The following is a 14,780-nucleotide window of genomic DNA, read 5'->3' as shown; positions in this document are numbered from 1 at the left end:
ATAAAAATATGTCAGTAATAAGATGGATGGGGCAGGTTTAAGAGCCTGGGGCAAAAACAAAAGTATGGGACACATCTGGGACTCAGAGTACAGAACATATCTGGGACCAAAATAACCATTTCCCTGAACACTGGTCTTACAAAAAGATGATTACCTTTGGTATCTGCTATGCTTACTGTGATACTGTGATTTGTAATAATAAATATTTGGTTTTTGACCCTATTCCTGGCACAGAGTTTCTAAAACTCTTGAAATTTCCTAAGTGAAGAGATCAATAAAGGTGTCTAATATATTAATGAGGTCACCTGAGGATGGGAGCTGGTTGCCAGGGGAACCAAACATGTGACTAGAGGTTGGAACTTTCAGCCCCACCTGGAGGGGATCGGGGGACACCTAGAGATTGAGTTCAGTCACCAGCAACCAATGATTTAATCAGTCATACTGAAGTGATGAGGCCCCCATAAAACCTCAAAAGGATGGGGTTCGCAGAGCTTTCAGGTTGGTGAACATGTTGAGGTGCTGGTAGAGTGGCCCTCTCAGAGAGGGCATGGAAGCTCCATGCTCTTTCCCCATACCTTGCCTTACACATCCCTTCCATCTGGCTGTTCCTGAGTTATATCTTTTTGTCATAAACTAGTAATCTAGTAAGTAAAATGTTTCTGAGTTCTATGAGCCATTCTAGCAAATTCATCAAACCCAGCGAGGGGATCATTGGAAATTCTGATCTTCAGACTGTCGGTCAGAAGAAACACAGGTGACAACCTGGACTTGTCACTGACATCTGAAGGGGGTGGGAGGGCGCAGTCTTGTGGGACTGAGCCTTAACCTGTGGGAGCTGATGCTATCTCCAGGTAGGTAGTGTCAGAAATGAGATGACTGTGGAACACCAAGCTGGTGTTAAAGAGCTGCTTGGTGATGATGTGAAGGAAAAGCCTCACATGTTGGAACTGGAATTGGAATTATACTTATTGATGCAGATTTATCAAGTGCCAAACTCCTAAGTTGAGAATGTTCTAGAGCATCTAGGTTATCAACACTTGAACTGTTTCCTCTCATGTCTCTGAATCCGCCCATCCATGTTCTGTACATTCCATGTTCAACTCAAAAGTCCCCTCCTCCATGAAGATCTCGCTGGTAACTGTAATCAAATGTATTCCCATCCTTCACCCTCTTAAATACCAAAAATCTCATGTGGATCTTTATTGCAGCTCTTAAAATACTCCAACTTTGTGTAGCTATTGGATTCTCTCCTACAGTGTGAAAATGTGTTTGTTCACCCCATTATCCCCAACAGTCCCTAGCAAATTTCCTGGAAACAGGTCCACAATGAGCAGTTATGAAATTATAATCCAGTAGACTGGAAGCCATCACTAAGAAAACACTTTAGAGCTGTAGGAAACTACACTTCATGATTGTGAATTTGTCTCTGATGACTTGGAAGAAGAGAACCCACAAATGGTCTTTGGAAAGCATCTTCAAAAGTAAATTAAGAGGTGGTGAGCCTATTCCCAGACCAAGGTTAGGAACCCGTGAAGAAAGGAAAAGCATTCCTCAATACAGTGTCCGTAATGCCCAAAGCCACTCTCCCACCAAGCCAGACCTGCACTTGCTTCTGTACACAGAAGAAATTATTTGACTGAACTATTCACAAGTGACAGCAACAGTTTTTACATGTATTCAAAATTGAGAAAAATTCTGGGCACAAAATAATCCTGAAATCAGGGGTCTCAATGTTATTTTGTATTCTATTTTTTTTGCATGACCTCCTAGAAGCCTTCATATCATCATCCTTTCAACAAAATCCAAGAGAGAAGCACCCACTCACGAAGTAGCATTTCAAAAATACCTAACTATGAGGTAGACCCAAGTTTCTCTAACAGGCTTAGTTTCAAATGGCCTCTAACGTATGACAGCTAGTACTAAATCCTAACTTTCTTTTAAGACTCCAGAGACTCTGACTGACCGAGATCAAAGAAGCTGTTAAACAAACGGTATGACTACTGAGTAGACTACCAAGGTCTAGAGTCTTCCCACTTCTCCACAAGCTCATCAAGGCCAAATTTAACGAATTAATAAGTTTTCCCCTCACAGTTCCAGCCTGTGGCTGGGGGCAGAAACAAAGAGAAGGCACTGTCAGGAGAAATAGAGTTTAATTTTTAAAAAGCTATCATGCGGGGGATCGAATATATGGTGATGGAAGGAGAACTGACTCTGGGTGATGAACACACAATGGGATTTATAGATGATGTAATACAGAATTGTACACCTGAAATCTATGTAATTTTACTAACAATTGTCACCCCAATAAATTTAATAAAATAAAATAAAAATAGCTATCACTCATAATGATGCAGGTTCTATATTCCTGAGAACTGCTCATCCTGTGAAAGCACATGAAAAAAATATAAATGCAGTAAGATTTTTACCTTTCTTACAGAATATGAGGTTCAAAATAATAGCTAATTCCCTCAGAATTAATTGCTCTCTCCTGAATTTGATTCCCAACCCGGATGCTACTGGGAACACCAAGAAGTTCGAAACACCGTCCCTGACATTTGTTTCAAAATAATTGCGGGGAGGGAACAGGTGAGGGGCTATCAATGAAATAAGACTGGTTACAGATCACTTGGGATTTTGCTTAACTTTCTACTTTTGGACTCTTCTCTCCTGAATGTTGATTCTCAAAATCCTCTGTATAAATGGCATTATTCTTATTTTACAAGAAAACTGAGGCCCCAGAGGGTTTTAAAAATCAACATTCAGGGAAGAATGAGCATAAAGAGCCCGCACAGATCACCTCCTCACACTCTCAGTGAGGAATTCTCAGTACACCGAGCATTGCTATTTAATTGACTTTCTCAGCTTCTGTGATCCTGAAAATAGCAAAGCAGGTAAAGCTACAGGAAAACCACCACCTTGAGAGTACTTGGAAACAAGCTCTTAAGGGCACGGACATTTTCTATACACAGCACTGCCCAGGGGACACCTGAGGACATAGTCAAGGCCCTGCTCAGTTTAATCAAATCAAGCACTTACTTTCCCACCTGGATATAGCCCACCTGAGATAATCTATGCTCACCTATCCACAGCTCTGTCTAGCAAGTAGAACAGAGCCTGAAGTACCACATGTTGGACTGACTTGTGGGGATGATGCAATCTGGCAGTGAAGAGGGCGATGGAAGCTCCTGTTGGGTCCCGAACATTCTAGAGCAAATGAAACAAGAAGCATTTAGAAATCGAACAGAAAATCCCAATAATCCCTAAGCGTTCTTAAATCCTGGACACAGATTTGGTATGAAGATAACCAACACTGGCAAGGCTCCTCTGACTTGCATCAGTTGCTGCAGAAAAGGAAGAAGCTTCTACCTTCCTACGCATCGCATCACGCTGAGCATCCCCCCAGGCCAGGTTTCTGTGGTAGGAAAACACATTATCTTAACTCTTCAACTGCAGAGAGATTAAAGGATGGTCTATGTTGGCTGAGGAGCTAACTTCCCAGACAGGACACCAAAGGAAACAAGCAGCAGGGAAACCACCAAATCCAGCCATTGCATACTGACCTGGAAGGCTGTGACCTCAAGGGGAGAGCGCCCACATTCCATAAGGTAAGACAGGCTCTGACACACTGTGTACCATCCCAAAGGTCATGACTGTAATGGGCCACTGAAGCAACTTTTCTAAATCTGTACAACAAATTCTCCATAATTTCAATTATTACTGGACTAACCGTGCGCCAAACTGCACTGCCATTTCATGTCTGCTCACTACTGTTGCACTCTCTCCATTCAGGTTAAGGTATCCAGCAACAAAGTGCAGAGGACAACAACTACCAGGGGAATAAAGAGACATTACAAGAGGGGTCCATGAAGACTCACTAAGATGGTGAACTTTCCACTAAGGATCTCAGAACGGAGAGGTTCCTCGTGAGGTTTCAGCTTCACAATGCCTTCCTTCCTTCGTGTTTCCTAAAAATAAAGCACGTAAGATGAATTAATATGAAAATACTGTATATCCAGGACAGCTTTATGTAATCACCAATGTTCAGAGGTAAAGGACTTTACAAGTCAACTAACTGAATCATAAATTCCTTTGTAACCCCCTTCTAGGCCAGCCAGGCATTATCAGAATTCCTGTCCAAAGCCAGCTTAGGTAGGATATTTCCTTTTAATCAGTGGGAATCCTAACTCTACAGATGAACTGACGTGTCATTAGCGTGCAGGGTCAGAGTTCTTAAACACGCAGCAGCACAGACACTGCACCAGGATATTAAAATATATACCCTAAGTCTGGAAGCAGGCACCCCACATCACTGACAGGAGCCACCCCTCTCGACAGCCTCTCCATCGACAGCCTCTCCAGCAACAGCTGCCACAAGCTTATCGTCCCCATTTCCGTGGCCAGATTCTAAACTCGCCAGCAGCTCCCTGGTGCCTGGCCTACCGCACCCCATTTCCTCCCAATCTAAATACCGAAGGGCCTTCCCGGCACTGCACGCATATCCAGTGGGCATTTTCAGCCCTCCTTCCATGACAAGGCTGACCACTCCCATTCCCTTCTTCCCGAGACAATCTCTATCTTTGATGGAGCATACGCTCTTGGTTTTGCTGTTTCTCCAGCTACTCCTTCTAAGCCTTTTTTGTGGGCTTTTTAAAAATTCATGTGCTCACTCAATTCACCACTGACTCATTTATTCATTCTGCACATATTTGTAGAGTAACTCGTAGTACCCGGCACTGAGCTAAGTGCTAGGAACATGCTAGTGAGTAAAACAAATGAGGCCTTTGTTTATAACTTTCCCCAATCCATCTCTAAAATCAAATTCCAATGCCCTTAGGGCAAGGTAGCCAGTGAAGACAGCGTCAGTGCTGGGATCACGGGAGCATATGCCTCACCTAAAGCATTCAAATTCCACTTTGAAAACAATACTGGACCCAAGAAAGCAAAAGGTCTGAGTGGAGACTCTGCCCTACACACCTTCCTACTCCTCACACCCTCCCATGACCTCACCCACTCTCAGGGCTCCAATATTCAGGTCTACTTTGTTACTCTGACATCTCTACTTGCAGCCCAGATTGCTTTTCTGAACCCTAAATTCATATTCCAACTGCTCAGAGAACGTGTCTATTTGGATGTCCCAATGGCACTTCAAACTTCACATGGACAAGCTGAGCTCGTGACCTTCTCTCATACCCCTTCAGCACTTCCGACCTTAGTGAACGCCCCACCCAAGGCAGAGACCTGGAACCTTGATTCCGTCCTCATGTACCAGTTAAAGCAACCCTGTCCTAGTGATTTTACTTCTAGAATCTGCCTGCTTTTCATCTAGCTCCCCTTGACTCGGGGCTTAAGGAAACCCCAATCCTCTTTCCCAATAAGTACAAAAGGCTTTGAATTGGTCTGTCTCTAGTTCAGCCCTTCTGACCCATCCTCCAAAGTACAGTGAGAAAAATCTTCCCATAATGCAAACTTGATCAAGGCCGTCTGCTATGTATACCTTCAATGAATTCCTCTGCCCCTAAGAAAAAGCAGATGGACACCCCTTATCTGGCCTTGTTTCCCTTCCCTCTGCTGCTCAATGTCTTGTCCCTGCTCCCACTCAGCATTTCTGCTCAGCTCCGTTTCCCTCCAGGTAACTGAACTTGCTGTTCTCTCTGCCATACTTTTGTGGGCTTTCGTTCCTACCCGTCTGACTCCTCCTCACTCCTCAGATCTTAATTTATAAGTCATCTCCTGCAGGAAGGCTTTCTTGACTCTCCTCACTAACTGTGCTCCCACCGAGCCCAGTACTGCCCTATCATAACACCTCTATAACTGTTTGCTCTCTCTTTCTAAATAGTGATCTCCGCAACTGGAACACAGCAGGTATACAATAAATACACTGACGAAATGGATGACTACTGAACAAGATAACCCACAAGACAAGCCTGAGTGGGCCTTAGCCTTAAAAAAAAAAAAAAAAAGATAAGAATTTCAGTGCTTATCTCCCCGCTCCTTTTTAAAAAAATTTAGGGAGATTTTATATCTCTTTAGGAGGGCTCTCTGACCCCAAGGTAGAACTCTTGACTACGGATCCCCTTTTTGTAATGGGAGTGGGGAGAACATTCAGAACCACTGCGTGTATGGAGTATGGCAGAGAAAACAGCAACAGAGCCCAGCCACACAGGCCTGGCCCACCCCGGGTGCGCACCCTGTAGGAGTGGAACAACTCCACCGCACGGAGCACGTCGAACTTCCGAGCCATGAGAAACTTCACAGCCACATGCCAGGAGAGAGGGGAGACGTTGTACTGCGCGCCCCACTTGTCAATCTCCTCCAGAAACTGCCTGGTGGCCTGTTTGACAGAGAAAGGAAAAGATAATTAATAAGTAGAGAACATACGTACTGAAACAAACGAGGAAGGAAAAAATATCACCCTTTCCCCCAAGCAAGTCTGTACCCAAAGTTTACTACATGGGCCAGGGAAAGACAAAAGCTGGAAACATGTCTGAAACCAGAAATAGTGAAAATTCATACAACTCAGTGAGGCCAGGTAAGGGGACTGAAGGCTCCCAAATGGGATGCAAACTAATGGCCCTATAGCAAAAACATTGCAGTTTTGTGGGGTTTTTTTAAGGTAAATAAAAGGTAGATGGACCCTCAGAAGTTTATTGTGCGATGTGCAGCGCAGCGCAGCGGTCTGCTGCGGCTCTGCTCCCCAAAGCCACTGGACACAGCAAAGCCATCAGAAAATGTTGTGGTGTTGGAATTAGCAGTGCTATTTGGGAGCTGCAAATTGAACAAATCAAAAGGACAACTGCTCTTCGTGCTGACTGACCCCACAGGACCTCTTCACGCTTCACATGGCAGCCCCGAAACCAGACACTAGTGCCCCAGACTCATTAACAGCCCCTCTGGACAGTGGTTTACAGAGAGGGGTGGTGGAAAGCCTAATACTGGGGGGAGGGTAGGAAAGTTTCATTTTCCCTGTCTGATCCGGAGCTGACAAGATGCCTATTTGTTCGTCTCTTGATTAACCCATGCTCTTTTCTCCTTTCACCCTGTTTCTCCTTACATTTATGACCAGTTTCCACTCAGCCAACCCACACTTCTGCTGCTTCATTAAGAATAGGATTTACAGGGCAGCCAGATGGCTCACTTGGTTAGAGCAGGAGCTCTCAACAAGGTTGCCAGTTCAATTCCTGCATGGGATGGTGGGCCGCGCCCCCTGCAACTAAGATTGAAAATGGTGACCGGACTTGGAGCTGAGCTGTGCCCTCCACAACTAGATTGAAGCACAACGACTTGGAGCTGATGGGCCCTGGAGAAACACACTGTTCCCCAATATTCCCCAATAAAATTAAAAAAAAAAAAAAAAAAGGATTTACGTGAGGATTTTTTGCATGTGTACTCTAAGTTGCTAAATACTCTCTACATAAGGCTATTCAGTCCCTTCCATCCAGAAACCTTTCTCACATCTTGGTCCAAAATGTGATCAACTTGATAAGGATTATGAAATTTAACTGATCAACCAATCAACCCACAGTTAAGATGTATAACACCAACCTACTAAGTGACCATGGACAATGTAGTTCTCTCTTTGCCTCTAAATTTTCTATTGAAAACCAAGGGGGTTACCAGAGGGTAAGGGTGTGGGGGCTGGGAGATGAGGGTAAGGGGGATCAAATATATGGTGATGGAAGGAGAACTGACTCTGGGTGGTGAACACAATGGGACTTATAGATGATGTAATACAGAACTGTACACTTGAAAACTATGTAATTTTACTAACAATTGTCACCGCAATTAAAAAAAAAAAAAAAGAATGAATGAACAAACTAATCAGAAAAAAAAAAAAAGAAAAAAGAAAGAAAACCAAGGGGATAAAAGGTAACACCAATGAGCTGCAATGACCCACCGGAATCTTGGCAACAAGTCGGACCTTGCAAATACAATCCAATTGTTACAGATGTGTCTAAACAAGTAGCAAACTAGGGTTCCAGGACTGGTTAGCAACGCCTGCCTTCAGAGCACCTGGTTCACCCCCCAATTTCTAGGAAAGGAAAAGGCACTTTACAAACCAGAGTAAAATCTAAGAGGCCTGAAGCTGCACCTGAGCTTTAAAACCTTCCAAACGAGGCAATATAACTTAGAATACTGGAAAAGGAGAAAACCAGCAAAACTAATCAGGCAAAGTGCATAAAAAGAGCCAAGAAATAAAGGCCATGAAGAAAAGCTTTCAGAGGAACACTTTGGCCCAGAAGTAGTTGAAGTCAGATTAGAAAAATCAGCGCCAGCGAAGAAAACAGGACAAACTTAGAATGCTACCCCCAAAAACAGTGTGAGCTGCCTCTGTGGGGTGAGTGGCCAGCATCAGAATTAGGGAAGACCAAAGGGAAAAGAAAAGTGGGGACAGAAAGATCCCACAAATGAGACTTCAGCCAGTCTGGAAGTTCCCCAGGAGATTTAATAAAGGATATTTGTCTTTTAATTAACATATCTTTTAAATCCATCCCTCTCTTGGCATTTCTGAAGCTGCTTATAGAATAAAACACCAGAATATTAGAACATACTTTCCCCCTTTTCTAATAAAAACAATAAACAGACAAATCAATATGAGGCAGGAGGGGCAAATACAGTTAAATGACCAGGAGGTAATATGAATTCATCACATATCCAGTGATGATTTTTCATTTTTTATAAATGAGCCATGCCCCAATAAGAGACACACAGGTTTCACAACACTTCCTTCAAAGTACATACTGGCTTCCTTCTTATTAAACTCAGTTCCTTCAAGGTTCTTAATGTCCTATAGCTCCCAAGAGCTGCTGCCTTGAACTGACCTCTGTCCCCTGCTGGTCAGGATGTTATTCTTGGCTTCAAGCAAGGGAACAATTCCTCCTGGTTTGGCCTGACCAGGTCTTGCACTTAGAGTCCAGTGTACTGTAAACAGTGATGTGATATTTACAGATACAAACACACACACACACCACCTGCTGTGTTCAGCCTCAGATCCATCCTCCTGCACATCCCCACTCCTCTGGTGGAAGACAGGGACCTCTGAAAGAATTCAGAAACGAAGGTCTCCCCTTCTACAGCCTTTCTCTAGACAGTCGATCAGATCTCCCCCTCTTTACACATGAATTTGGCACAACCACTGAGCACAGACCAATTTGTGGTCCTGTTAGTTACCAGAAAAACAAGTCCCACATATTTTAATGAACAACACACTCTTCAGAAGGGATAACTGAAATTCCTTAAATTAATATTCAGTGTATTTCCTGGTGAAAGAAAGGATGAGCCAAAAGATGAGTCACAGTTTACAAAATACTTCAGCTCAAGGTCAATGGTTTGACTCTATTTAGACTTCTGAGTAACCACAGTTGTTACCGCCCGGCAGCTAAGGAGTAGTCACAGTTCAAACTTTGGTCTCCCTTAGAGAAAAGGTCTGAACTGATGCACAGAAAAACTACCATCACCACTTACAACCCTCCTCAACCAGACTTTGAGGTGCAGGTAAGATTTATTTCAGCATAACCAAAAGCTTATTGTAATTAAATACGTCTCCCACAATCAGGTTTAAACAGATAAAACAAGTTTCTTGACTATAACCACGAAGAATAAGGTACTGAGAACCTGCTAAAAAACGGCTGAGAAACCTGTCCAGTAGGTGGATTATTACACCCTGCACACCATCCACACTGGCGCTGAAATACGGTACAAGCATAATGGTCTTCACGTTACATCAAACTCCCAAGAGCAGCTACAATTCTGAGATGAGCTTTAGGCACAAGGCTAGCCACACAAAAGGTCAAGAAAAATGTGCTCACACGCTCAGTTCCACAGGTGGGACCTTAACGCCCGTGTTCTCAGTTCCCCGGGTGGTGCCTTAACTGTGTTCTCAGTTCCACGGGTGGTGCCTTAACTGTGTTCTCAGTTCCACGGGTGGTGCCTTAACTGTGTTCTCAGTTCCACGGGTGGTGCCTTAACTGTGTTCTCAGTTCCACGGGTGGTGCCTTAACTGTGTTCTCAGTTCCACGGGTGGTGCCTTAACTGTGTTCTCAGTTCCACGGGTGGTGCCTTAACTGTGTTCTCAGTTCCACGGGTGGTGCCTTAACTGTGTTCTCAGTTCCACGGGTGGTGCCTTAACTGTGTTCTCAGTTCCACGGGTGGTGCCTTAACTGTGTTCTCAGTTCCACGGGTGGTGCCTTACCTGTGTTCTCAGTTCCACGGGTGGTGCCTTACCTGTGTTCTCAGTTCCACGGGTGGTGCCTTAACGCCTGTGTTCTCAGTTCCACGGGTGGTGCCTTAACTGTGTTCTCAGTTCCACGGGTGGTGCCTTAACTATGTTCTCAGTTCCCCAGGTGGTGCCTTAACTGTGTTCTCAGTTCCCCAGGTGGTGCCTTAACTGTGTTCTCAGTTCCACAGGTGGTGCCTTAACTGTGTTCTCAGTTCCATGGGTGGTTCCTTAACTCCTGTGTTCTCGGTTCCACAAGTGGTACCTTAACATGTGCATTCCAAGAAAATGTGGGAGAGTGTGGAAGAGCCAGACCCACGACAAACATGTTCTTGAAATAAATTCCTGGGATATCAGCCACCTCACCACAGGAGGCAGAAAGAACCATCCTGTCACTCACTGCTCTGTGATACTTGGGCAGTCATTTAACCTCTCTGAACCTCAATTTCCTCATCTGAAAAATAACGCTTAAAAGAGACAAAGGACAGAAAAGCATCCATCTCAGTACCTGGCATGTGTAGGTAGTGTCTGAGTGGGTGTTCATGTTCTTTTTTCTTTACTCCAGTCACTTCACACTGAAACTTCTTTCAACAGAGATATAAGAGTTCCTCAGAATCAAGTGGCCTCTGCTGTTTCTCATTAGCCTATAGCAATTCAATCTCTCTAATCCATTTTATCCAAAAGGGTAAGTTTCAATTAGAAATTTCCAATGTATGTTAATCTGCAAACTACAAGTGTCTAAAGGAATAAGTCCTCCTCACCCAGGCTCTGTGGCAGTATAAAAGCTGGCTCCAGAAGGACGGACACCCCTGCTCCCATCTTCAAATCCTTTTGTCCCTGCTTTCAGACGAACTGGCAGCTCTGGGAATTAGCACTGCCATCCTGAGCACAAGTCCTTTTAACAGCATCACACCGACTATAGACTATTTCTCACCATAATAAAGAAAAAACTTGGTGCAGGACAAACACCACGCAAAAAATGCCGTCTGTCACCCTGCACTGAATACCTAAGTAAGGAAAAGTGGTGCAATATGAGACACACTGTCTGCTTTTCACCAAATTTGAGGCTGTTTCTGTGTTTCAGCAAACATGCCATTTCCCCACTAATTTCAGGGAGAAATGCACTAGGAAAGCTACCTTTCTCTTATGCCTGTTTCCATCTTTCCTTCATAGTGAATTGTTGCCTTGTTATGTCTGTTAACCTGTTCAGTCTGTATCAATATACTAGGAAACAGAATATGAGCTACCACACACTAGCTTGCTATGATGCAGCAAGATGAGATTTATTGAATTTTTAAACTAAAATCTACAATCTTTCCATTAGCCCTTTGTTATCGGGCCAGGTATGTAACTAAACCTAGTTCTTTTGAATTACTATTTACTGGTTTATTACAGATATTTTTATTTTTATCAGGAAAATTTTACCTTTTCTTAAATGTGATCTTAAAAGAGCCAATGCTTTCTTAAATAGGGTTTTACTGTATCTGGGAAGGGAAAGGTTTTAAGAGAAATTTCTAATTATGTTATGAAACAATGTATTAAGGAAATCTGCAAAAAGGAAAAAGATCACCCATAATCCCATCATCCTGCACAGCTGTTTTGTTTTTAATAAGTTCAAAGTTAAAGTCAACAGAAAAATACTAATAAATATATAATTCTCTAGGTATATGTTCCCACACCCGCACTGAAAAAAAAAATCTTGGGGGGAAGGGAGAAGAAAGACAGACTGTCCAAGTACATGTGGCTCCAGCTTAGTCACTTCCTCTCCGGCAACCTGCCATGGCCATCCCACAAGTATGTGCTGAGGGCCTACTCAGTGCTAAGCACGTAGTAGCTGCTGGGGAGACACAGTTTAGAGAGACAGACCCCATTCTGAGTAGTTTACAGTCATTTAAATATGGAGACAGATGTATAAGTAGGTCACCATCACAGAAATGCCTAAGTTCTAGGGCAGATCTATGAGCAGAGCACTATGGGATTTGAACTCTCTCTAGGAGAATTTTTAAAAAGTACCTTTGTAGAGTGCCCTGAAGGACTAGCAGGAATTTGCCAAGCAGAAACAAGCATTCTGGCTAGAGAAAACAAAACGTGTAAAGACAGAGTCAGGAAAGAACAGGGATTACTGGGTATACAGTGTGCTGGTGTGTCCAGCAGGGTATGAGAGAGACGGGCAGGAGATGAGCTCACAGGCGGCCGAGCCACACTGAGAAGGCCCTTGGATGCTGTGCTCCAGCTCCCAGGCAGGAAGCTGGGGTCAACAGAGATCTTAAGCAAAGGGACGAGGATGTAAATTTGGTTCTCCTCTTCCCCCTAATGACTGTTAGCAGTGGGGAAACCAGACAGGAAGGAAAAAAATCTAGGCGCACAGAGGGAAGTTCCTGGAAGGTAGGGGTCATGTCTATTTAACTCACCTAGTTCTCAGCACTGTGCAGAGCAAAATCAATGTTTCTAATATCTCCGACTAAGTATGTATGATGAGTAATAATGAACAGAACTCTGAAGTATATTAACATTTAGAGGGCAGAGAAGAAAGAACCAAGGAAGTTTTAAGATTTACTTTTAGAAAAATTAGTTACCACTGAGTATCAAAGAAATGTAAATTAAAAAACAAGACTTGTTGGGGCCGGCCCGGTGGCTCAGGCGGTTAGAGCTCCGTGCTCCTAACTCCGAAGGCTGCTGGTTCGATTCCCACATGGGCCAGTGGGCTCTCAACCACAAGGTTGCCAGTTCAATTCCTTGTGTCCCTCAAGGGATGGTGGGCAGCGCCCCCTGCAACTAAGATTGAACACGGCACCTTGAGCTGAGCTGCTGCTGAGCTCCCAGATGGCTCAGTTGGTTGGAGCGCATCCTTTCAACCACTAGGTTGCCGGTTGGACTCCAGCAAGGGATGGTGGGCTGTGCCCCCTGCAACTAGCAACGGCAACTGGACCTGGAGCTGAGCTGCGCCCTCCACAACTAAGACTGAAAGGACAACAACTTGAAGCTGAGCTGCGCCCTCCACAACTAAGATGGAAAGGACAACAACTTGACTTGGGAAAAAAAAAAGTCCTGGAAGTACACACTGTTCCCCAATAAAGTCCTGTTCCCCTTCCCCAATAAAATCTTAAAAAAAAAAAACAAGAAAAAAAACAAGACTTGCCAAATATCTCTTACCAAAAATAATAACAACAATAATAATAACACCAACAGGCTCAAATGATTTTATGCCATATTTATTAAACCTTCATGTTTAATAACAGATAACTCTTGCTATACAAAGAGAAGGATAACAGAGGAAATGTATATCATAACCAAAGAGGGCTTATTCCAGGAATGAAAAGATGGTTTACTATTACTATCATAAAATCTATCAAAGCAATTTTCTGTATTAACAGATACTAAGGGAGAAAAAGTATATACAACCTTCTCAACAGATGCTGAAAATGCATTGAATAAAATTCACCACCCACCATGATTAAAAAACAAAGTTAGCAAACTAGGAACAGAAGGAATTACCTTAATTTGGTTAAGGATTACCTAATAGAAACCTGAGCAGTCCTCATACTAAATGGTTAAACATTAAAAGTTTGTGTGTTTTTTTTCTACTAAAGATGGGAAGGTCCAAAGGATTGAGATTACTACCACTATGGAAGTGAAGGTTACATAACACCATGAGACAAAAAGAAACTTGATACATAAAGACAGTAATTTTTAAAGAGAAAATCCAGAAATAACCTTCTGCATATACAGATTTTTTCTATACAATCCTTTGCACGTGATAAAACTGACACACCAATTAATAGAAAAAGTATATATGAATTTGTTCATATATGCACAAAATACTTGTAGGAGGATATATTAAAAACTGGTAATATTGTTTACCTCTGGAGAGAGGAACTAAATTGGGGCTGGGAAACAGGGTGGAAGAGTAAACTATAAACGTCCATGTCTATGCACAACCTAGTCAAGAGCGAAATAAAACGTACAAATTAAAAGGATAAATTTTGAGGCAGCCAGGTGGCTCAGTTGGTTAGAGCGTGAGCTCTAAACAACAAGGCTGCCGGTTCAATTCCCGCATGGGGATGGTGGGCTGCGCCCTGTGCAATTAAGATTGAAAACAACGAGAAAACAACGACTGAACTTGGAGCTGAGCTGCACCCTCCACAACTAGATTGAAGGACAATGACCTGGAGCTGATGGGCCTGGAGAAACACACTGTTCCCCGATAAAATTTATTTAAAAAAAAATTTTTTTTAAAGATGCCATTTCTATCAATTGACAAAAATTAAAATGATTGTTAACATACAATACTGGAGATAATATGGGAAACGGAGGTTTCATGTAATATAGCAACTATGTAAGTCATATCACTTCTTTGTATCAATATAGCACTTACCTAGCAGTTTTTAATGTGCAAACCCTATGACCCACATCACCACTTCTAGGAATCTGTTGTACAAAAATATAAGCAAAATAGTACAGACAAATTATATGTATGTTGATATATACATACACGTTGTTTGTAACATTTTGCCATTACAAACAATGCTGCAATGGACACTGGGTATATGGTTGTTCACTGCAGCAC

At 43.0% G+C, this 14,780-nt stretch overlaps 1 protein-coding gene across 1 annotated transcript in view; it reads right to left on the bottom strand.

Annotated features, from left to right (window-relative positions):
* PTPN9 (protein tyrosine phosphatase non-receptor type 9) overlaps positions 1–14,780 on the bottom strand; it is a 70,130-nt gene that overhangs the window by 33,488 nt on the left and 21,862 nt on the right. The window contains exons 2-4 of the mRNA XM_074328305.2: positions 6,188–6,331; positions 3,876–3,965; positions 3,080–3,204 (exon numbers count right to left, since the gene is read on the bottom strand). Coding sequence (XP_074184406.1) covers positions 3,080–3,204; positions 3,876–3,965; positions 6,188–6,331 — 359 coding nt within the window. The remainder of the gene's footprint in view (positions 1–3,079; positions 3,205–3,875; positions 3,966–6,187; positions 6,332–14,780) is intronic.

The sequence above is a fragment of the Rhinolophus sinicus genome, chromosome 3 (assembly GCF_057876585.1).
Source record: "Rhinolophus sinicus isolate RSI-liver-muscle chromosome 3, RSI-T2T, whole genome shotgun sequence".
In the NCBI taxonomy this organism is placed as follows: Eukaryota; Metazoa; Chordata; class Mammalia; order Chiroptera; family Rhinolophidae; genus Rhinolophus; species Rhinolophus sinicus.
The sequence above is the reverse complement of the archived record's forward strand: the minus strand, read 5'-3'. Positions and strand labels throughout refer to the sequence as shown.